This window comes from Quercus robur, chromosome 2 (assembly GCF_932294415.1).
Source record: "Quercus robur chromosome 2, dhQueRobu3.1, whole genome shotgun sequence".
Lineage (NCBI taxonomy): Eukaryota > Viridiplantae > Streptophyta > Magnoliopsida > Fagales > Fagaceae > Quercus > Quercus robur.
The window spans coordinates 6,812,923-6,838,133 of NC_065535.1; the positions used below are offsets into that span (position 1 = coordinate 6,812,923).

General features: G+C 34.7%; 2 protein-coding genes across 2 annotated transcripts; one reads left to right on the forward strand and one right to left on the reverse strand.

Moving 5' to 3' along the window:
- The first annotated feature begins 11,292 nt into the window (after nt 1–11,292).
- LOC126712115 (protein NRT1/ PTR FAMILY 4.5-like) lies at nt 11,293–15,278 on the forward strand. The gene is made up of 6 exons (XM_050411325.1): nt 11,293–11,425; nt 11,689–11,767; nt 11,881–12,098; nt 13,156–13,593; nt 14,117–14,241; nt 14,325–15,278. The coding sequence occupies exons 1-6, from the start codon at nt 11,423–11,425 to the stop codon at nt 15,181–15,183; spliced, it is 1,722 nt and encodes a 573-aa protein (XP_050267282.1). The 5' UTR covers nt 11,293–11,422; the 3' UTR covers nt 15,184–15,278.
- Nucleotides 15,279–15,442: 164 nt separating this feature from the next.
- LOC126694079 (uncharacterized) lies at nt 15,443–25,002 on the reverse strand. The gene is made up of 11 exons (XM_050390121.1): nt 24,002–25,002; nt 23,205–23,273; nt 23,035–23,106; nt 22,709–22,795; nt 22,528–22,595; nt 22,184–22,302; nt 21,941–22,064; nt 21,648–21,822; nt 18,912–19,100; nt 18,481–18,807; nt 15,443–16,385 (listed from the first exon to the last, which is right to left on the reverse strand). Exons 1-11 carry the CDS (start codon nt 24,665–24,667, stop codon nt 15,639–15,641), a joined length of 2,643 nt encoding a protein of 880 aa, XP_050246078.1. The 5' UTR covers nt 24,668–25,002; the 3' UTR covers nt 15,443–15,638.
- Nucleotides 25,003–25,211: the final 209 nt, after the last annotated feature.

The window sequence follows — 25,211 nt, forward strand, 5'->3', positions numbered from 1 at the left end:
AGACACCTTACCTAGGATTCAAATGTTTTTATGGAAGTGTATGCATAAGAGTATAGGAGTTAAGGAGTGTTTGCAAGCTAGGGGGATGCTTATAGACACGGCTTGTCCCCACTGCCTCAGCAATTCTGAATCCATTTTGCATGCCTTGCGGGACTGCCATGTGGTTAAAAAAATATGGCATCAATTAGGCGTGCTTCACTTGGACAACATCTTTTTCTCTTCCAATCTTCAGGAGTGGTTAGTGAGTAATTGCTCCTCAAAGAGTATCCGTGTGGCAGGTCAAGCGCCATGGAACCAGGTCTTCATGTTTGCTGTTTGGCTGATTTGGCAAGGTAGAAATAACTTAGTTTTTGAAAACAAAAGGTTGAATCCGAGAATTGATGGTGATATTGTCTATAGGGCAGTAGAGTACAGCCACTGTGCTGGTAAGCCAGTGATGTCTAAGCACAAGATCTTAAAGCATATAAAGTGGGAAAAACCTGTTAATGGTTGGAGGAAACTTAATGTAGATGGAGCTTCTTTGGTAAACACAGGCATGGCTGGAGGTGGTGGCTTGTTAAGAGATGAGGGAGGTAATTGGCTTGGGGGTTTTGCTAGAAGAATAGGCAATACTAACAGTTTTACCGCTGAACTATGGGCCCTCCGTGATGGTCTTATTTTGTGTAATCAGCTGAAGGTGCAGGCGGTTAACATAGAGCTGGATGCAAAAGCTGTAGTTGATGCCATTAACCTCCAAGGGAAGTCGAACTCTGCGCTGTCTTCTATTTTAGAGGATTGTAGACACTTGATTGCTATGATTCCTCAAACAACAGTAAGACATGTTTTCAGGGAAGCCAATCGGAGTGCTGATAGATTAGCAAAAATAGGCATTACTTTAGATGTTGATTTTATATTGTACTCTAGTCCTCCTGTGGACTTATTTTCTTGCCTGGAAGCTGATTGCCAAGGCGTGTACAGCAGCAGGCTCTGTTTTGTTCCTGAGTTCTCTTTTTAGTTGTTGAATGAAGTATCCTTTTTACCAAAAAAAAGAAAAAAAAAGAAAGAGAAGGCCCCTGCCGTTTATTCTCAAAAAAAGAAAGAAAGAGAAGGCACAATATTACGACTTTTTTGGTCTCTAGATAAATCAGATCATTTCTATTAGGGGCCAAAGCCCAAATACATGAAGGTCTTCTTTTAGTGTCTCCGTTAACAAGCCCATATTAGTCCAAGCTTAAACTAGAAGCACATTGCCAATTGCCAATTGTAGTTAAAAGTCCAAGAGTTGCATCTGCAATTGAGCAAGTAAGCAAGAAAGAGAAGGCCCAATAAATCAGATCATTTCTGTTACTGATTACTAGGGGGCAAAGGCCCAATACACGAAGTTCTTCTTTTCTTCTGAATCCATGAAGTGTCTCCATTAACAAGCCCATATTAGTCCAAGCTTACACTAGAAGCGCATTTTACCAATTGTGTACTTTGTTCATATATGGGCTTAAACTCAAAACTTGAATTATTTTGGTCTCCTTTGAGAAAGCTATGGTCTTTTTTTTGTTGGAAATGTGAAAAAGTGAAATGATAGAAAAGAGGGAGATAACATTGCACAGGTACAACTTATAAGGACTAGATTTTTCTGCTTCCCCTTTTCTCTTGAGTTTTCTCTTCAAATTGAGGAGATAACATTTTGACAAGTCCAAAGAGAAAACGCCAGAGTCTCACTAGTTTTCTCTCTTAAAATCCACCCAACCAAACATCCCCAAAAATAATTCTCCCCTCTTTTCCATCCCATAAAATCTACCCAACCAAACAAACTTATAGAGTTAAATCACTTTTGTCTCTGACTATTACCAATATTCACAATAATAAGCTATAAACAGATTCATCACTTGTATTACGTGCTTACACATGAGATGTGGGCAAAAGATCCTATTGATCGTTACTCAGCTACTAGCTTACGTTTTGTGTTAGGTGATTCATTAATCTCATGGCGCATAATAAGAAGTAGACTATGGCTGTACGGTCCAATATAGAAGCATAATTGCTCTTTTATCACTCATGTCTACTCCGATAATCTAAATGCAATACATGTTGCACACAATGACATTTTTCACGAGCGAATTAAACATAAAGAGATTGACTAATTATTATATTTTAGAGTATGTTACATTCACAATTCAAACCTTCTCATGATCAACTAGACGATATCTTCACCAAATCGTATCCAATAATTCGATTGTGTGATCTTATGTCCAAACTCAAGTTGACTTCCTACAACTCATTTTTTACGTTTGAGGGATCAAACTGTTAATACATCACTTTGGGAAATGATGTTGCTGGTGTTATAGTAGTGGCAAATGACTTTATTTCTGAGCCAAGTTTTGTGCACTATATTTGTCGCTTTACAATGGCGATTTTAAGATTGCTATGAGGAAAAGCATTGGCCTAGTATATGCTTTATGTCCACAAAAAGCAAAAATAGTACATACTTTATGTAACATCAATGAAAAATGGTGCCAATTCAAATTTTGTCCTCACATAAGTTCTAATTGAATTTAAATTCCATAACATAGGAGTTGCTCAACGGTTTAAGGCAAACTTCTCTTTTTTATTGATCTAAAATTTCCAGTTTTATGATTGGAAAAATAGAACAGGGAGAAATATGGGTAACTAATTTTAAATTAAAGAATATTATATTGATTATAAAAAGAATGAAAATCTTCAATTGTTTTTATTTTTTATTTTATTTTTTTATTTATTTTTATTACCTAAAGTTATATTTTGGAGTTGGATAAGATGAGTACAAGAATGAGGGAAAACAAAAACAAAAACATTCTTGGTCTACAACCTAATGAGTGCTATAACATCCTCAATTAGGTCCTGTTTGGTATGTGATTCCAAACAACAGTTTCCAGTGTTTAAACACTGAAAATTGTGGTTCTAAAAAAAAAAAATGTGTTTGGTAAGGGTTTTTTTTAAGAGTGTTTGAGTTACGTTGCTCATTTTAAGGTGTATAAACACTGGTTGCTCAATGACACTTTTGTAAATATTTTGAAAAACATAGGATCCACTTAATTAGACAACAAATAAAACTTCATTTTTCAATTTCAACCAAGGAGCCCACTTGTCAGCTTTAAAAAAAAAAACACACACACACACACATCAAACACACAATTTTCCACACAATGAAACATGTTATTTGAAATATGGTACCAAATACATTTTTTGCTTTATGAATACTCTATACACATGTTTTCACAACACTTTTTAAATCACAATTTTTATATCATTTTAAACAACAATACTAAAAATCTCCTACCAAACGCAATGTTTTATATAAATACAAAGGCTTCAGGTCTTAAGATTGCTATTCTAATGTTTTATATAAATACAAAGGCTCCAGGTCTTAAGATTGCTATTCTCTGTACACTTGGAGCTACAAGCTTAGAAACTAGAAACCATGCAATGTATGATGGTTACATGATCGATTGTCATGCTGATAAAATGCTGACAAGGCTAAACTTCTAAAGAGGGCAATCCTACATGTATGAAGCCAAAGCTGCAACAACCCTTTTAATATATATGCATATTCATACATTTTTATAAGGCTGATACTTGCTAGAAAGGACAATTGATAATAAGCCAAAACCAAAAGCTCCATTTTCATGGAAAATAATAAGTGGCGGCTCCAAGAAATATTTTTAGGGGGTCAATAAGAAGATGCATTTTGGGTAAAAAATGAATTTTGCAGTCTATGTGATTTCTTTATTACAAAGTGCTATATTTACAAAATTTTCATAACATTTTTCTAACAATTTTAGGTGATAATTTGTTATTAGTTTTAATTTAAACTCACTACTGAAATTATTTTTTTTCCATCAGTAACAACCAATAACATCTGTTACTTAAGATTTGTTGTGAAAGTATTATGAACACAGCGTTTTTCATATAAGATAAACTATAAGTTTAATGTATATTTTTTATTAATACGATTTTTTTATAATAGTTTATTAATATAATAAAGATACTAATTATTGTTGCTAAGATTAAATCTTGAAAATCACTTATTGTTTTTAAATACTATAAACATATGAATTATTGTTGTTAAGTAAACTCCAAGCAAGATCTAAATACAATAAACTTTTATGTATTAGTTTATTTCAAATTTTTAAGATCTAAATTATTTATTAAAAAAATTAAAAAGAATAAATTTATACTTTTATTGTTAGGCTTACTATTTCTCCCATAGTTTAGGAAAAATTGGTTTGATATTGAGTTTTTTTTTTTTTTTAGACCAAAATATTGTCAAGATAATCATAATCAAGTTCATTTCAACTAGGCTTTAAAAAAATTTAGGTCTAGGGGGTTCAAAATTTTATTTTAAGAGGGTTAAAAAATAAATTAAAAAATTATATATAAATTTTTTCTTTTTTTGGCCAGCTCAACCCCCTGACCTGTTCCTAGAGCCGCCCATGAAGATAATGAGAGCCTTGATGTCTCCCTTTTAACAAACTGTCATATATTACTCATATAATTTTCGTCTGCTTCAAAGTTCAAACTAAGCTGACGATTGACGAACTTTCTAAATAATCTCATAACATTTGAGTTCTTGAATTATGACCAATAGAATTTATTAACATACTTATGTCTTAGTTTTATAATCTAGCTTCCATGCATTAGCGTGGTAGCTTACATATTTTAAGATGCTCCGTAATTTTTGACTTTATGTTGTTGTACTTTTATATCTCTCAAAATTTTCATTTGAAGCTAATTGTAAGCTAAATAATGCAACAAAAATTCATATTAGAATAGTGCAAGTTGAGGAACCAAAAACAAAATCAAATTCATTTGAGCTATAGTATATTGTACATGTGGTTATGACTTATGAGAGCCCATATATTATATATATTGAGATTGTAATTTGCAACCAAACATAAGCTAACAAAGTTTGATGTTTAAATGAATACCTAGTAATTAAAAAGTTTGATTGAAATAAACTATGATACCACATGAACCATGTTTCCAATTATTTTACTTTGTTTCAATAATATATATTTTGCCTTGGAGCTGTGGTACCACTGCAAATGTCAAGGGTAGGTATATTATAGCATGAAGAAGTAGGCCATATGAGTATATGTATATGATACCCTGATCAATTAATGTTGGTCGCTATACCATCAAAATCGTCATTGCGATTCTCATAACGAAAATGATACCCTGATGAATTATAAGTTAACTAACACATGATCACTTTCTCTGGCTAAAAAGAATATACTTTATTTTCAATATTGAAAGACCCTTAAAAATTAATATATGATTATAGTTATAATTTAGCATGCAAGTTGACCTTGATTTATTAATGTGGGGGACACTATACCCAATATTTCAACATAATTAAATAGAAGTTCTTAAAAAATAATAATTAAAAAGAAAGTACGTAAAGAGTATAGAATAATTAAGATATATAGTAGAAATTAAGCTAACTACGTGCCATGAACTACCGTCCAAATAGGAGACATTTCAGTAATTTATAAGCTACGCAAGTGATGCTGCTGCACAAGTATGTTTCAATAATCCTCAAATTATAATTCTTAATCACATGAGCTATTTACATTAATTTTGGCCACCGAGTAAGGACGCTCTGTCAGAATGACCTGCATGGTCGGACATAACGACCCAAGTTTCTTTAGAGAACGTGAATATATGTTGCAGACATCACGGCGGGTTCATGACCATGCGACCTTAATTTTGCTCCAATCCATGATGTGACTTAATTATTTATTGAAAGAACTGCTTGAAGAAGTCGAAGTTTCAGAAGGTTCGCTTGAGCAAGTCCATATAGAAATTTTGCATGATCCTCGCTCAAGCAAGATCACAGATTTTACAATCCTGATTCCACTCAATTAAGGTTATTATTGATTGTGATGTTGTTAAATTTTTTAACTCTTGGCATGAGCAAAAATCAATTGCTAATTAGAATGTTGGGGGTGAAGATTCTGTTGAGAGAGAGAAATGGTGGACTATTGTCAATCATATAAAGCGACACTTAATACAACAAAAGTAGAAGTTACAAATACATCATTTTTCATAATAAATTTCACAATTATTGAGTTGACAAGTTATGATTGATTATCATATGAGCCCACCACTAACATTACTTTATTATTTATTTACCGATAACAACTTATCATCTTAAACAATTGCAAAATTTGTTGTAATTTTAGACTTATTAAAACAAGAAATCTAAAGGACGCACATACACATATATGTATATTAATTGGATGGGTTGAGATTAATGAGTTTCATGAATGGAAACTTGTTACTTAAATCATTAAAATTATCATAAGATGTCATACCAATAATGTCTATATATGTATCATTGAAGGAGATGTTATTATGTACACCAGGTGTAGTACACCTTTTTAGTTTTGTACAAGAATTACATGTAATATACAAAAAATTTTAAGAGGAAAATATTATACACTGGTTCATTGAATAATGTCATCCTTTGACAGAATGACAGTACAGCACCAAGGACGGAGATAGCCTTTGACTTGGTGGAAATGGCCTCCCTAAATTTTGTTTAAAAAATATTAGAATATATATTAGATATTAATTTTAATAATTTTGTTTAATAAAATTAAAATTTGTCCTCTTAATAATATCATTAATTTTTTTTTTAAAATGATGTTATAATTACAAATTTTTTTACAAACTATTGAGATAGCAAATTTTTATTGGTTTGCATTTATACTCACCACTTACATTATTTTTTTATTTACCAATAACCACTCACTACATTATTAATTTGTAAAAAATTTTGTAGTTTTAGCATTTTCTTATTTTTAAAGACTATAAAAAATCTATAAATTTAAAATTTAAAACAAAATATACAAGCCTAAAAAAATTAAGCCAACAACAAAAATTACTAATAGTAAAGCTAAAAAAAATTTAAGTCTAATAAACCAATTTTATCCAAAACAAACAACCCAACCTTTAAAAAAATTTCAAACAAAATAATTGTCCTTACCCAACAACACACATCAAAGTCACCATAAAAAAAAAAAAAAAAAAAAAAAAAAAAAAAAAAAAAAAAAAAAACACCTTAATGGTTAAGCCATCGCATACAACCAATAGCAAAGTTGCCCTCCATAGCACTAGCATTAAGGGTTGTAAAAACCCCTCAGTTGTTATTTTAGCCACCAATAAACCAAAACTCATCTTCATTCGGGTATAGGTTTCTAAAATTTTTTGCAACCTATTAGCAGTTGGTTTGAGAACCAACTGTTCACATGTTGCAAAATTTTTTATTATATCTTAGAGCATCCATAGTAGATGTGTTAAATGTGTTAAATGCTATAATATTTGGCATTTGACACACCAAACACAAAAAACGGAACTTTATCAGATGTGTTAAATGTGTCAAACTTTTGCAACATGCTATAGTACCGTTGCATTTTTGACATGGTACGGAGGAGAATGTCATATGAGTTTATTATTTTTTTATTCATCTTTCTCTCTCCTCTCACTTCTTTATTTGATTTTTTTTTCTCTCTCTTCTTAGAATCTGTCTCTCTCTCCCAACCCGTATTCTTCCTCTTCTCACAATCGGACGCAAGCAAGAAGGCAGCGCAGAAGAAGGCGACGGCGATGGCCAAGAGAGGAGGAAAGGCAGCCACGACTTCATCGAAATTGGCGGCGTCAGATTCGCAGAATGGAGCGGAGAAGTTGGCGAATGGGGTTGAGGAGCTTCTGATTTCTGATCTCTCTCTTTAGGTTGAAATTGGGTTGTGGGTTCACAGTTGTATGATGATTGTGACTAATTAGCTCGATATGTTGGGTTTGCCATGGTGGTGAATGGCTAAGATTGCCTCTCTCTTGGGTTCATTGATGGTGGTAGATGGGTTTTAATAGTGGCCAGTGGTTGGTGGATTTGGTGGTTGAAGGTGGTGCTTAGCAGGTGATCTCACCCCGAGGCTACTATCAACCTCACTCTCTTCCCTCTCCTCTTTGTCTGTCTTTCACTCTGCCTTTCTCTTCTTGTTGTTGTTGTTGTTGTTTTTTTTTTTTTTTTTTTTTTTTTTTTTGCAATTTACGTTGATCTGATATTAGTGAGTAATTGTGGTGATTGGTTTGTAGTAGAGGTGTTGTTGTGGTAGTGGATATTGGTGGCTGGTGGTTGTGCCGTTGATGTTGTTGCTGTTGTTTTATGATAATAGGGAGGAGATAATATATTATTTTAATGTATAGAATTGAATAATAAAACATCTGATAAATGAGATATTGTAAAATGATATGGTAAAATAATAAAGTAAGCTTTTGGTGTGTTAAAATGACATTTTTTATGAAACATTTGCTACGGATGCTCTTATTCACTTATTTTCTCTCTCTTACTGTCACTCTTAACTTTTTTTTTTTTGATTCTCATCTCTCATTCACTCCCTCTCTTTGCCCCTTTCACTTCTCTCTCTCTCAAATAGTCTGGTGCTTGCGTGGTGGAGGTGTGGCTGTAGCAGCAGCGGCTTAGCACATGTGGTGGAGGCGTCGTGTGCCTAGGTTTTGGGGCTTTTATTTGGTTTCATGGGTTTCTGCTGGGCTTTGTTGTGGTGCGGTGGTTGCAGTGGAGGTGTGGAAGAGAGAAATAGATGGTGGTCGAGTTTGGGTTTGGCTGGATGATTAGAGTTTGGTGGGTTTGGATTTGGGATTTCGGTGTGGTGGTTTGGAGATCGACATTGATAGCGTGGACTGGAGATCGGCGTCGACGGAGTGGTGGTTTGGAGATTGGCGTCGATGGACTAGAGATCAGCCTCACTTCGATTCTCTCTCTTTCTCTCACTTCGATTCTCTATCTCAGATTGGGTTTGTGTTTTGTTATTGCTTTGATTTTTTTGTTGTGGCGGTGGGGGGTTGCTGTGGTGGTGGTGGGATGGGTTCACTGTTGGTAGGAATTGGTTAGAGTTTGGCTTAGATTTAGTGGGTTTGTGGGTGATTCGGTGGTGGTAAGGGTTTTCAGTGGTGGTGGTTAGTTGGTGGTGAGAGGTTTTTTTTTTGGGGGGGTAATTTTGGTGGTGTCGGAATTGTTGTTTGTGGCTGAATTTTGTAGAAGGTGTTGAGTGGGTTTGAGATAGACAAATAGATAGAGAGGAAAGAGAGATGAAAGTGAAGAGAGAAACTGAAATTTTTATATTATTTTTTGGTTAAGTTTATATTATTTTAATAAGTTGTATGTAAAAATAAAAACTGAAATGTTGAATGAATTATAAAATGAGATGGTAAAATAGATAAAATAAATTTTAAATGTGTAAAATAGAACTTTTGCATCTTCAAATACTAAAGGCCCGTTTGGTCATAGTTTTCAAAAATTGTTGTTTAAAAATATGTGAAAACTGTGGTTTAAAAAGTGTTGTTGAACAACGTATTTTTAGTGTGAATAAAACAAAAAATGTGTTTGATATCATGGTTTAAACAACATTTTTCAGTGTTCAAAAAATATAAAATATGTGTTTGGTATGTGTGTTTTTAATGATAAAAAAAGCTGACCAACGTATTAAATAACAATTTTTTAATCTATTAAGCAGAGAGAACATCCATATATTCCCAGCTCCTCTCTTCCCATCTGAAAGAAGATGTGGGATTAAAATAAGCCCTAACCTGGATTAATGTGAACTGATCTGAATTTGATTGGGATGTGAAAGAAAGCTGCAACAAGTAATTAAGAAATTAAAATCTTTACCTGACCAAGCCCTTCAGACTGTGTGAGTTTGCCTTTTCCTTAGCAACAGAGCTTCGTAGGTGAGGAATTAATTGTGAGAAAGGGATTAATGTGATTGATAGGGGTTATTGGTGATGCGGTGTGTAGAAGACGTGTTTATGATGGGTCGGTTAGGATTAATGGCGCTGGGTCGGTGAGGGGTGAGGTGGAATGGCGTTGGGTGAGGGGAGTTATGGAGGTGGGTGAGAGTTCTAGGTTGCTCGCTACTATGTGATCTTTGTACCAGGTAGAGAGGATTCGGGGCGAGAAGAGAGGAGACAAACATTCAAAAAAGCTGACCAGGTGGGCCCCATAAGAGTGTTCAATTTTATTACCAAAGTGCCACTGGAAACTACTGTTTGTTGTTTAAAATTAGCTCCGAGGTGATTCCAAAAAACGCTGTTCAAACATAGGTTTTGGAACAATAATTTTCAAACAACCCAGAACATAAAATTGTGACCAAACACGTTTTTTAAAATTTTGGACACTAGCGTTCAGTGTTTAAACACTGAACACTATGTTTTGAAAAGGGAGACCAAACGGCCCCTAATGCTCTAACTACAACTCCTCACCGCAAACCCCCTAAATTTAAAGAGGTTGACATGCATTACCAACTGAAAACCTTCCATCCAATACAGTAACGTGAAATGTCGAAAACCAATAACCTATTGCTTTTAGTTGCATGAATATCGCAGCTTCAGTTTATCAGTATAATCATTAGCAACATACAACTATTCAATGGTGATTTCTTAAACTGAGAATTGTCACATCCATCTTAGACATTAGATAGTGAAACTGTGAAAGTGTTGACCATTAATTGTCTTGACCCCACTATGTACGGCTGCCATTTAAAAAAAAATCATTTCACACTCTTTTACATCTACCAATTCACATTAATATTTATAATTATCGTGAAAATATTTACATTTTAGCGTATAAAAGTTTTTTTTTTTTGAGGGGGAACGTATAAAAGTTAAAAAGAAAAAACAGTTGTGAAAAGACAGTGTATGTGTATAAAAGCCACTCCAGAACAAAAGCCAAATAAAAAATTTAATAATGTAGTATTCGACTACAGTAGCGTGACGATCTCTTTTATAATGTAGCGTTCGACTCCATTTATCACGGATTCCGATAGTTAAAGTCAAACAAATATAATTCATATATCCACCATTAAAGAAATGGTTTTTAACTTTTTATGGGTGAAGACAGACCTATTGGGAAAGAGATCGTATAAAAAGATTAATGTTGCTGTTAACCATTGTTAATAAATTATTTAAAAAAATATTAGCATCATTTTCATAAAAAATAATGAGTTTTAGTTAATTCAATTGGTAAAATTTTTAATGGTTAAATAATAGATCTGAGGTTCAATCCTTGTCTATACTAAAAACCGATTGATGTCTTAATCTGATAATAAAGAATTACCATCAAAAGCGGATGTCATTAATTGAAACTCTTTCCAAAAGAAAAAAAAAAAAAAAAAAATTACAACCACCCGTTAACTTTTTCCATAAATAAAATAGGATCCTAATAAGTTTCTCGAAGGATGCCATTTGATTCCTTTTATGTTATTGCCACTATATGAATGATTAGAACATTTGTCTCAATAAATAGTCAGAGGAGTCCATTCTAAAAAAGTCACAACTAAGTGAGAAGGAGCCTTTTTCCTAGCAGGCTAAAGAAGAAAGCTCCAACACAATGGTAATTAACGTCTTGCATAAACTTCACTAGGCACTGGTCTCAGAGCCGCCATCTTTTTTGGAAGAGAATCTCAATTTTACTTGAAATGCATTTATTTCCTAAATCTAACTATACAGATTCCCACATCATTTATATTAGAGATGATATTGGTTTCCCATATTTGTTTCTTTAAAGCTTTCTCATGCATTTTTCTTTTATTCTTTTCAATTTCAAGCTCTACATGCTATATGTGCTAATGTTTGTCTATGTGATTATTTCACCAGGGCATCTGCAGAGATGTTAAAACCCAGCCTAAGAAAGAAAAAAGGCTAGGAGGAAATCGAGCTGCGCTTTTTGTATATGGTAATCATAATGTTATCCTCAACTATTTTTTGTGTGTGTATTTTTTTATATGTTCAGATTCTTGAATTATATGTGATTATTGGTTGGTTTTTTTATACTGTGAATTCATGCAGCTACTGAGGGACTAGAGAACATGGCCTTCATCACCATTGCAGTGAGCTTAGTTACATATTTTTATGGATATATGAACTTCAGCTTAACAAAATCAGCCACAACGCTCACCAACTTCTTGGGTACTGCATTCATGCTAACACTTGTTGGTGGATTCATCTGTGATACCTATTTGTCAAGATTCAAGACTTGTGTGCTCTTTATATCCATGGAACTATTGGTACGTTTAGTCTTCCATTCTAGCCTAGAACTCTCCTTCTTGGCCGGTGATAGAATGATAGTAAAATTATAAGTTTATTGCTTTTAGTAGTTTAAATTTTTGGAATCAAAAAATATTTTATTATGGTATATATAATAAAGTTGGACAGCCTATATAACACCCTAAACTTTTCTTGACGCAATGAGAAAGGAGAATAAAGAAAGTAAAAACTCCGCAAGTTGTCTCTAGGCAGATAGCATTATACAACTACCAAAGTGTATGGGGATAACCTAAAATAATTTTAAGTGTAATAATGGCAATGTGTCAATGACTCAACAATAGTAAAAAAAAAAATTATAAATATATTGTTCAGTCTTACGTAGTAGTTTCACAGCTTTAACCATTAGCATGATAGCATCCAATCACATGGTTTGAGAATTCATAATTTTAGCATCATACCCACCACGTGGATGTCCTTTTTTGTCGATAGAGATAAAGTCAAGCTAATATTAGTTTAATACTTCAAGTTGTCTAATCCTTCTAGAGATAATTAAATAAACAAAAGCTTGGAAATTAAAGCAATTCAACATTTTAGCTAAAAAAAAAAGCAATTCAACATAAAACAAAACAAAAAATCCCACAAAAGTAGGCCTTATTGGGTTTTATTTCGTTGATTGCTTTTTACTGAAAATATACTTAGAAAAAAAATGTGTTTTGAAAGCTATACTTAGCAAAAATAAAAAAAATAAAAAAACCTAAAAGCTGGAAGAAAAAATACCAAGGACATAATATTTTTTACATCAACTTACATGACTCGTTATGATTGATACATCATGAAAATGATATAAGTTATATATCTGTTTGGAAATAATGTTATTCTAATCACAACAAACTAATAATTATGAAAGATAGTGTACCATGACTTGTTATAATTGATACATCATAAAAATGATGTAAGTGATATCCTCTTTTGAAAGTAATGTTACTTTGATCACGACAAACCAATAATTATGAAAGATAGTGTATCGGTAACATTACTAAAAATTTATGTACATTTTGTTTGTGCATATATATGCAGGGATATGCCCTCCTCGCAGTTCAAGCACATTTCCCCCATCTAAGACCCATACCATGCAAAGGCCATATGAACAAATGTGAGGCTGCAAACTCTAGTCAAACAGCAATCCTTTTCACTGGTTTATACCTGGTTGCACTTGGAACCAGTGGGGTTAAGGCAGCTTTGCCAGCCTTGGGAGCTGACCAATTCAACGATGAAAAGAACCCTAAAGAGGTAGCTCAATTGTCAAGCTTCTTTAACTGGTTCTTGCTTAGCCTAACCATTGGAGCTATACTTGGTGTGACTATTCTGGTATGGATAACTACCAACCAAGGCTGGGAGTGGGGCTTTGGTATATGCTCTGTAGCAGTCTTATTTTCATTGATATTTGTTTGCATGGGCAAGTCTTTGTATCGGAATAATAAGCCCATGGGAAGCCCACTACTACGGATTCTTCAGGTAATTAACTACCATATACAAAGATGTATGGTTTTATGTTAGACCATTGGAAAGTACAAAAATTATTATTAATTTATTTCACAAGGTTTATAAATTGAGATAACAATAAAGTGATTAAGAATTCTACTGTACATACTTTTTTTTAATGTACCATACCTACTAATTGTGAACATATTATAACTCCTTATTTAATATATATTTAATAGTATATATGAATAACTAAAATTAGGTTGGTATGATAGGATACATACAAAAAAAAAAAATGATTATTAACATATTTAAAATATAATAAATAAAATTTTAAATTACATTTTTATTTTGGAATGATACTAGAGATAATGACAAATTTTAAAATACAAACCTTACAAACTATTAGAATAATATTTTAATTATTAAATTTATCATTTTCTAATTGCTTAACATTTTGGAACAATTGGTAATTTATCAAAGTAATAAAATAGGTGATCTAGAATACAAATTCTGGGGTTAATTAATTGAAATCTTTTTGGTGCTTAAAATTCAGGTTTTTGTGGCTGCCATCCAAAACCGAAAACTTCCAATTCCAGAAAATACAGAGGAATTTCATGAGATTCATGACAAAGAAGCAAGAACACAGGATGAAATTCTGCAGAGAACAGAACAATTTAGGTACATATGTTATCAAAAATTTCAAAGTTACCTAACCATATATATATTACGTGAAACTAAATACCCTACTGTATATTTCACAGATTTTTGGACCGAGCAGCAGTAATTAGGAGCACCAATGATGCAACAACATCAACCACACAAGGACCCTGGACCTTGTGCACAATGACACAAGTTGAAGAAACAAAGATTCTAATCCGCATGCTGCCAATTATATTTAGCACTGTATTCATGAATACATGCTTGGCTCAACTCCAAACATTCACTATCCAACAAAGCACAACCATGAACCCCAATCTCTTTGGCTTTAAAGTCCCTGGCTCTTCAATCCCAGTAATCCCACTCTTATTCATATTCGTTCTTATCCCATTGTACGACCGGATTTTTGTTCCACTGGCTAGAAAAATCACAGGTGTTCCCACTGGAATTCGACACCTTCAGAGAATTGGTATTGGGTTAGTGCTCTCAGCTGTTTCTATGGCTGTTGCTGGAGTTGTGGAGACACACCGCAAATCTTTGGCTTATAAACATAACATGGTGGATAGTCTTGAGCCTTTGCCTATGAGTTTGTTTTGGCTTGGTTTCCAATATGCTATATTTGGAGCTGCAGATATGTTTTCCCTTGTGGGCTTGCTTGAGTTTTTCTATGCAGAGAGTTCAACTGGTATGAAGTCACTAAGCACAGCCATTTCATGGTGCTCAGTGGCGTTTGGGTACTTCTTGAGCACAGTGGTGGTGGAGGTGGTGAATAAGGTGAGTGGTGGGTGGTTGGCTAATAATAACATAAATAGAGATAAGCTGAACTACTTCTATTGGTTATTGTCAGTGTTAAGTGTGGTGAATTTTGGGTTTTATTTGGTGTGTGCATCATGGTATAAATACAAAAATGTGGAAGTGAAGCAAGGTGATGTTGAGGGAAAGGTTGAAATGGCCATGGCTTAATGATGTTAGGTCTCTTTCAAGTGGCTTCAGATGCTTCTGGTTTGGTCATTGTAGTACTGTTCCCTTGAGCTTAATGAAACTCTTATTTACCAAAATGAGGTTCTGGCCCATCGTGGCAGTTGTGATGTTTTATACAATGGAGATTGTAAACATATGCATACAAGGAATTCTTGACTGCCAAAATGACAAGCAAACTCATTAACAAATCATGCTATCCTCAAACCAAGCTCAGCTCATCACCATTCTACATTAGTCAACAGAAACGAATGCACATCATGATTTATCTCTCATTTTCCTTTCAAATTTTTTTAACTTATGTACAAATCCAATGAGTGCTTTTTATACATGTATCTGATAATACAACCCCCCATAAAACAAGAGAAAAGGCAAAATGACAGCACACTGCCTTGACCTGTGAACATTCACAAAACAAAGTATAATACAACAATTTCATGCTACCACTTCACATCCAGCGTTAGAGCCTCAGAAGGGACAAGGACAGATCGTAAATTCGTAAAAGATACATTAGACATTAAATTACTCCATGAAACTGAATCTACTCCAATGAAGGGGTTCACCTTCTTAACCAAAAGAGGCCGCAAAGTCTCTGCTTCAACTCTTGCCATTACCTCAAACCACATTCTTTCAACATTTGGCCTTGTTTTCCACTCTGCCAGCTTACCATGGAGTATGTCATTACTTCTGATATCTCTTTCCAGTTCTAGTGGGAAACGAATGATAGCAGATGCTTTAATCTTTGTTTTGAGGAATCCCGAATGATTTTGACGAATTCTGTCACCAAGAAAGCTCTTCAAAACTCTTTCCAGCAAAGCAATCCTTGAACTCAAGAAATCAATCGGGCAAGCCTGTTCCTTGTAAATATGACTATTGTAACACTTCTCCGGCAGCAACTCAATTGTGTCCTTGGAAATGAATGTAGTTTCAATGTAAGCATCAGGATTTCGAGTCCGATAAGCAACTACTGATGCAGCCCCTAAAACTTGTATAGGAAGCAATGGGATGCACATAGATTGCCAAAAGGGCCAAAACTCAATTTTCTCCTTGTTAATTGCAACACTTCTATTCACCGGTATACCAAGACCAGATGAGTGAATTAGAGAGACTTCTTGAGCTCTTCTCACTTCCATTGTGATGCCTTCACCAACAAGAATTCGTTTCAAACCATTATGTGAAATGTTCATCTGGAGATAAAGGTCAAAATGTCCAGACTGTCAGAAGTTGCACTAAAGAATCAATCTTGTGTGCAGCAAAACATTCGTAGCCATTAATAAACATACCAGTTAAAAAATAAAAAGATGTAGGCACATCAATATGGTAGGATAACTTTGGTCAATCCATGAATACAGCTAGACATTGCCAAACAAATATAGTTAGCAAGGCAGAAAAATAAATAAATAAACATTAGAAATGCCTTTGTTTGTTGAGGCTATCTGTTTTAACAGAATACAACCAAGGTGATTTTAAATGGCTTCTACAAGAATTTCTGGAATCTGTATTCCTGCTCTTTTTTGTCTTTGTTTTTCAAGATCACTGTATCAAAACTATTCACTTGCTTAACAGAAGATGAAATGTCCACGGAGATCTTATAAGAGAAAAAAGATAGTCAGGGTGGTGATATATCAATCTGAGGAGTGATTTTTAGAATCCAGAACAGAATAAAAATGCTCTAGCAGCTAGAAAATAAGTCTTTTCAACTCCCCAAACCCCCTTCCCCCCTCTCCCAGAAACCTTTAATTATTTATTTATTTATTTATTTTTTAAAAAGGCACCCACATTTCTTAGCATCATTGAAATTTTAAAGCTTGATCAAACAAACAATATAAGAATTCTGAAATCAGAACTCAAAATTCAAAATTCAAATCCTTATTTTCACTCTTATCACAGTAACCAGATGAATAGATACCTAACATCATTTCCCTCAACTTATCAGGAAAAAAATTCATTTTACTCATTTAAGATATCAAATAAATTGAAAAATCAAGCATTTACAAGCTCTTTGGTGCCCTAACAGAATACTATATATATATATAAGTAATTCATGAAGTTTTATTGAAAAGAGAGTTACTTCAGGTTCACCATCATGAACTCAAAGTAACAAATAAATTACAAAGAATATATGTATCCTGATTTTTAATCGCTCAGTTGTTAAGGAAGTCTTAAGTTTCTGATTTGCGGTTGGAGGGAGAGGTTAAGCTGGAATGTAAGCTTTCAAAAGGAATTTCATGATTGGGAGGTGGAGTCTGTGAATTCCTTCTTAAATCATATCTATTCTAAGGTGCCTACAGGGGAGGGGGAGAGTGATCAAATAAGATGGCGTTTAACTGGGAATGGCATGTTTGATGTTCGTTCCTACTACAAGGCTATCCGGGGCACTACAACTGAATCAGATACTTATCTAATACATGCACACATAAAGAGATAAAATTAAATGGACAGTTATCACTGAGTTTACGTATGATACAAAGAAGCAGATAGTTGGATAAAACAACTAACAGACCACAATATATTATGGACTCACAGGTAAAAAGAAACCAACAAGATGCAATTTGGAAGAAAACAGTTGGATTCAAATAATAAGCTTAGAGTCATTCCTGGCCTCTGAATAACTGAAACTGATTTAAGTTAGACATAAAAGCAAACCATCAAATTCTTAAGTAATGCAGCTGCATAACAGCTAGCCCTAAAAAAGTTTCTCATGCAAGGTTCATGTTTCTTGCACTGATAAGCATCAGACACCGGCTAATCTTTAGCTGCATCTTTAACAATTTCAGCCAAAAGAACTTTGCTACAAATTCCAGAAACATTATAATACTTCTTCTTTTTTCAATCGGTATGGGTCTTGAACCCATGATCTCACCCTCCACCTAGAACTTGTAAGGGTGGCAACTGAGCTAGAGCTCCTTGGCTCCGGAAACATTACAATAATGCTTGTAACAATTCAAAGTTACTGATAAAACCCAATGGAAGATATAAAATAACAAACTTTACAAGCTGGATTAAGCAAAGTAAGATACCCATATACAAATAATTTTCTTTCTATTAATTCACAAAACTTTTTTTCTATCTTACAACTAATTCATTCAACAACAATAACTAAAAATTACCAATTAGTACTCATAACCCACATCAATATAGTAACAAATTTGGTCATAATCCAATCCAACACATTCAAATTTGACCCCATTACCAATAAATCAGAGCTAGTTTTTTTTTTTTTAATTATTAAAAAAAAAAAAAAAAAACAGTAACTTTGATAAGCTTAAATAAAAAGCATACCGGCAACAATAGAGAAAGCTGGTGATCACCACCGACCAGTAACTCAAACGGACCCTCCATTTTAAACGTGTTAAGCACACCCATCAAAGAACCAATTTCAGTAACCAAGGACCCAAAATCGCTCTTTTCATTTTTGAACTTTTTCCAAGACCCCACTTCTTGTTCTTCATCCTCAGACCATTTGATGACCCATTTACTCTTACCGAACCCGACCCGAAACTCGACCCGCGAAGCACTCTTAAACCGAACCTTACGCAGATCCAACTTGGAAACCTTAATGTCCTCCAAATCCCACTTCTGCTTCAACGAGATTGCCTTGAGGACATCCTGAATAATCACGAAATTAATAATAAAGATCTCAGCTTTATTAAAAGAGTTTTAAGAAAGATTTGGATTTAAAAATTGAGGTAACTGATAAGATAAACGTGTACCTGTAAGAAAAGGGTGGTGAGGTTGGAGTTCGAGGCGTTTAAGGAAGGTGTAATAAATGAGAGTATAATTAAGATTGGGAAGGACAAAGGAACAACAAGACCACGATGACTGTTCTTCTTCATCTGAGGTAAAAAGACTAACTGATTTAAGATTAGAGGATTCTTTCCGAATCTGTTTTTGCTTTCTGGTTAAGAGTAGGCTAGGCAGGTGGTTGTTGATTTTGATTTTTTTGAGATTCTGAGATTCTGAGATTACGATAATGCCCCACCAAATTAGGCTGGGGTGTATGTGTGTGGATCACAATCTCTACCCTTGCTTTATAGCCACATTCTCCTTTGTCACGCAAAGTAAATTTTTTTTAAGAGTAAAATACTATATTAATCTTTAAATTTTATTAAAAGTTTGTTTTTCGAATTTAAACTTTAAAAAGTTTTTTTTTTATCCTTAAAACTTTATAAAGAGTTTTTTCTGAATAGTATGAAGGCAAAAATAAGGATGAAAAGAGAATTTTTTTCAATAGTTTAGGAATGAAAAACAAACTTTTAGTAAAGTTTAAGGACATAAATAAAACATTTTCAATAGTTTAGGGACGAAAAATGAACTTCTTAAAATTTAGGGATGAAAAATAAACTTTTGGTAAAATTTAGAAATCAAAATAATATTTTACCCCTTTTTTATGATTTTTTATTATCAATTTTAATGTCTAAACTTAAGAAATTGTTTTAGGTTGAAGCTTAAGTCCCAGTCCATCACTATTCATTTTCGATGAAGAGAAATTGTGACGTGTTAGGTAAGTTTGATCTCAAGTGAGATGATTGACGTGGCAGCGTGGACTTATGAGTATGACTAGAAAGATAACCATATTTAACTAGCTATCGTCATTGGAATAAGCAACAAACCCTGAAGATTAATGGATGAGTCTAGAATCACAGGGAAAAAATTGCAAGGGAATCTATAGTGGAAGGGAATAATAGTAATCCAATAGAGCTTGCTAGGCAGATCCTAAGAGTTTTTCAAGAACACAAGCAGGCTTGGAGTGAGCAGTCAATGAGGCCAAATAAAGATGTGTCTTGGTTGCTGCCTCCATCCAATTGGATTAAACTGAACTTTGATGCTGCAATAAGGGAGGAAAAAACCACAATTGCAGTGATAAGTAGATATTATATGGGTAATACCTTAAAAGTATGGTTTGACCAATTTGTTCCCAGCAATCCTTTAGTGGGGGAAGCTAGAGCAGCATGGAGTGCTATTAGACTTGCTATTGCTGCTAGTGAAGGCTATGAGAACATTATACTAGAAGGAGATGCTAGGAATGTCATTGAGCCAATTCGTAATGCAGATGTTGATCCCCGTTGGAGTATTAAAACTTTATATGATGATATTTTGTATTTTGTAAAGTACTTTACCAATGTAAAATTTTCTTTTGTTTGTAGGGAGAACAATATCTCTGCCCATTTTGTGGCCTAATGGGTAGCTCTTGTAAACTAGACTGGGCCGGTTCCTATCTCAAATCTGCCTTCTTTGATTTTGCGGGCTTTAGATAGAGATGGAATTTGGTCCAGTTCTTTTGTTTTTCCCCTTTTTCGGGTTGAGCAATAAAGTATTTATTTAGCAAAAAAAAAAAAAAAAAAATTGCAAGGGAATGGAATCCATAAAATCATGAGATAACTTAATCCCCATGGTTGTACAAATTGGTCACTACAAACCAGCACTACAAGCCCTAAGAGATACACCAAAAGAATCTCATTCATATACTCTCTAATAGTTTACCAACATAAGAATCAGAGAATCCTCCACTGACATACCCTCTCGACAAGTCTCCATTGTTCCATAGTCGGTTTTTTGCAGGTGTTCATGGACCGGGTCAAACCTCTGAGCTAGCTAAACAGCAGATAATGAGTGGTTGGACACTTGGACCGATTATTTTAGCCATTAGCCACACAATATAAGGGGAGGGTAGGAGTAACAGCTAATCCTAGAACGTGTTCGACGGTCAACTGGAGCATGTGAGATCATGTTCTTTAAAGAATGCATTAAGCTAGAACGTGTAGGAATGTACACAGTTTGCTCTTCTAAAGAATGCTTATGGTTTGGTGGGGGATGGGGGTTGAGGGTTGATTCCAAGATAATGCATTTTTATCATATTTTGTTCCCCTTGCAATTTGCTTTTAACTACACTTTTATATGGCCTTTTTAAACAATTTTCCCCCCCACAGAATCACATTATAGAAGTGCAACAAGTAGTTTTATTTGTTAAAATGTAATAAAATCAGTAGCTTAAGTTTTGAAGGTGATCCCTTCAACTCGCACCTATCATGTATGCCGTATTATTCAATATCAGTACGAGCAGAATTAAAAAGAGGAAATTCTCAGGGCCACAATTAATAAAAGTGCATTTTTTGCAACTTAATAGAATTCCATACATATCGTTCCAAAACCATCGATGAATAGAGTACATGGATTCATAGTTTGCAAGTACACTGAAAAGAGTGGGATCAACCCAGAAATTAGAAGAGATGCTTGGCAACCATCTTAATAGCCAAGATCTTTTACATGAGATCGCCAGCTGCTGGACCAGTGATGCGAGGCTGTATGGATAAATTCATGAGCTTTGAGTATCACCGTAAAGTATCTGCCTGCCTACTTCCCTTCACCAATTCACCATCAGGAGTGCTTTAACTGCAACAACAAAGTGAAATAGAGATTTCCAAATACATTCAAAGTGATAGCAGCACCCGAGTTCCCTTCACCAATTCACCATCAGGGGGGTGCTTTAACTGCAATAACAAAGTGAAATAGAGTTTTGCACTACATTCAAAGTGATAGCAGCACCAGACATCCAGAAAACCATCTTGCTTCAGATATTTGAGTCCTCCAGTGCCAAGTAAAAGTGCATCAACTTCCCAAGTACTGACACATAACAACAACATAAATGGTCGAATAAGATAAATGAAAACGAGATATGTTTTCTCTTTTTCTTTCCTTTTGTTCTCACTCTTTTGTTCAAAAGGTTTAAACATGTCATTACAGAAAATAATCCATCAGCGGCAACAGTTGACCGCTCTTCAGTCCGATGGACAAGACAGATACCCCACCAAGAACCAATCCAACATAAGCAGGCACATGATGGGAAAAAGGTTCAAAATTCACAACTGCTCAATAACGAGCAAAAGGGTGAAAAAAATAACTTGTAGAATCACCATCTAGGTGAAATCAATGTAGTCAAGATTCTTCCTCAACGAGAAGAGGCCAATGTGTAGGCCAATGTGTCAAGAAATTGCTACAGCATTCCCCCCCAAATGAGGTTCATATATGGTGTCTGATACTTTGGATGGAGGCCAGTAACGAAACACCGATCTACCTACAATGTTCTTGATAGGAAGCGGACCCCTGACAACAAGATAAATGCCGTGTCAGAAAATATTTTCAGAATTTCAAACCATATTAATGGACCAACATCAATGACAGTTCTTTTAATCTTCATACATTCTAGATGTTAACATAATCATGTTTGATCATCTGTAGATGCCACATGCTGGAAATGTTACTTTCCTACCTAATCAGCATATTATCAAACCAAAAAGATCATCAGCAATACAAAGATTCTAGAATTACCAGTTATGAGAGTCAAAACTGTTGTTGCGATTGTCTCCCATCACAAAGACATAACCTTCAGGCACAAGCTGCAAAATCAATTCATAAAACTATGTTATTACCAATGCTTCAATGATGCATAGGGTATATGATAATAAACCAACAGAATGAAAAGAAATTAAAGATATACGGGATGCATTACCACTGGTTCCATTTCATAAGCAAGTGGCTCCGCAACAAATTTTTCATCTTGAACATCACCATTCACATATAATTTCCCATCACGAACCTATCACATGAAATGGCCAGGTGAGATCCAATATAATAGAGAAAAATGGTAAAGAAAATTTTCTTACGTACGAAAAATGAAAAGAACTTCAATAAATTGCTTCTTTAATCTTAAAAAAATAAAAAATAAATAAAAAATAAAAAACAAACAAACAAAGAAAACAAAAAGGGGGGGAGAGAAGGCAAGAATTAAGACCTTAAGACACAGATATAATCAATTGAATACATGCGAAATCTTACTTCAACATAGTCTCCAGCCTTTGCAACAATTCTTTTTATAAATACATCATCACCTGAACAATAACCAAAATCCTGCACAATGCACACGATTGACAAAATCAGAAACCCTCCTCAATCAAATGGAAAGAAAAAAATTTCAAAGGCACTTCTAAGTAAATTTCACCTCATACCTGTAAAATTGGAGGTGCCTTAAAAATTACTATATCTGAAACTTCAGGCTTCCTGAAAAAGTATGAAACCTGTGACATCAACAAAAACAGAAGCGATGATATAAGCTCACCTGTAACAAAATCAACATTTAACTGTCTTATCTCTGTTTATCTAGACAATTCCATATATCTTCTCAATCTACCAGAGCATCAACGACCAAATCATTAAACAAACAAAGAACTACATGCTAAAATCTTAGGAAATCCATTGGGTGCCTAAAGTGACTAATGGAATAAACCAAAATTTTCAGCACTTAATGCAACCGCAATATACCATAAGAATCTTTCTAACATCCCTTAATAAACCCAATTGCATCATTGTTCATTTGTACAATTTTTTTTTTTCCCTTTTGAAGTCAATAAAAGGAATACAACTTTTAGAATTGATCCTAACTACACGTAAAAATTGTGACAAACACTCATATAACAAAACCAACAACAACAACAACCAAAACCTTAGTCCCAAAAATTTGAGGTCAGCTATTCAACAGACTCGTCAGGGTCGGCCACATCTAGTTAAACATAGAATTCTAATCAGAATCATCAACAACAGTCTTACCAGGCAAATACCCATACATGAAATTATAAACCCACATCAAGTTAAACATAAAATTTCAATCAGAACCATCAATAACAGTCTTGCTAAGCACATACCCATTTATCAAATTATAACCCCAAATTGATTCGAACCCAAAGACAGTACCTTTAAGAATGATGATCAAAATCAGAGAATTCAACTAAACTTTCACAACACTGACCTTCTCAGCTAAAATACGGTCACCAACATCAAGAGTAGGGGCCATAGAAGACGAAGGAATCGACCTCGGCTCCGCCAAGAATGATTTGAACAATATGCTCACAGTCACAGCAGTGAACACAGCCTTTGCATCCTCCGAACACAAATTCAAAATCTTCGACAACCAACCACTCTTCTGATCAAACTTCGACTCCGCCGCAGCCGCCATCTTCATCGTCGTCGTCGTCGTCGTTATTGTTGTCGATGACTCCGATGATGTTTCAGGCTCGTCGTTACAGGGTGGTTGCACCCACTTCGAAACCGAAGACAAAATCGACGAAGACTTAAAAGGCGAAACTCCGAAAACACCCAGAGCCGTAGCTGACGTGCCAGAAGCACAAGCCGTCGATCTCATCACCGAGATCAAGCCGAGAACGATAGGACTCTTCGAGTTCTCGCCGATAATTTCACCGGCGATACTTTCGAACAGAGAGGGCCTTCGGAGATCGGAGCGGTAGTTGCGGACCGTGCTGGCCGGGTCGAACTCGGTCTTCTGGTTTGGCCCGAAGATCCGGGTTCGGATCCAACAATCCCCGACGGTCTTGCAATTCCCGACCCGAAGGCCCGCTGACGTGGCGAGGTTTTGGGCGACATAGCCAGAGACACCGAAGGTATAACGTAATGCCATGTTTGCGATTGTGATAAGGTTGTTGAGGATACGGTAAATAGTGAATTCGTTAACTAACGAGGATGGTATGGGAAACCCTAGAATCCGAGATATGCCATTTCCGCAGTGGACGACACTGAATCGGAGACCGAAAGGATGAATTGAGGGTTTCGGAGAAACTAAGGTAAGGAAATCGGACGAGGTTTTGGTTGAATCGGAGAGTTAGTTTTGAGGTTTTTTTTTTTTGGAGATCCTGAGGTTTCTCTGATCGGAGACAGAGAGAGAGAGAGAGACTCTCTCAGGAGCCAAACCACCGAAACACCAAAAATAAATGAAAAAATTGGAAATAATAATTGCGAAAATTTTGGAAGAGCCTTGCGGGTTTTAATAGACGGCGGCTATGTCTGAGCTTTACAAAGTTACAAACTGGACTATTTGTTTTCTCTATTTACGATTCTGCCATTCGTTTCCCTGTACGACGGCGTCTCCTATGTGAAAATGAGGAATTTTTTAATTCCTTTATTTTCTGATATTTGATTATAAAAAGTTGAATTTTTTAATGAAA

What these genes read in the sequence shown, in the direction of transcription:
- LOC126712115 (XM_050411325.1), top strand. An exon ending in AGCTGCGCTTTTTGTATATG is followed by an intron (nt 11,768 to 11,880) that starts GTAATCATAATG and finishes GAATTCATGCAG; the next exon opens with CTACTGAGGGACTAGAGAAC. An exon ending in CACTACTACGGATTCTTCAG is followed by an intron (nt 13,594 to 14,116) that starts GTAATTAACTAC and finishes CTTAAAATTCAG; the next exon opens with GTTTTTGTGGCTGCCATCCA.
- LOC126694079 (XM_050390121.1), bottom strand. Translation starts at nt 24,667, where the DNA reads ATGGCATTACGTTATACCTTCGGTGTCTCTGGCTATGTCGCCCAAAAC. An exon ending in AGGCACCTCCAATTTTACAG is followed by an intron (nt 23,107 to 23,204) that starts GTATGAGGTGAA and finishes TGCATTGTGCAG; the next exon opens with GATTTTGGTTATTGTTCAGG. An exon ending in GAATGCTGTAGCAATTTCTT is followed by an intron (nt 22,065 to 22,183) that starts GACACATTGGCC and finishes GTTATTGAGCAG; the next exon opens with TTGTGAATTTTGAACCTTTT.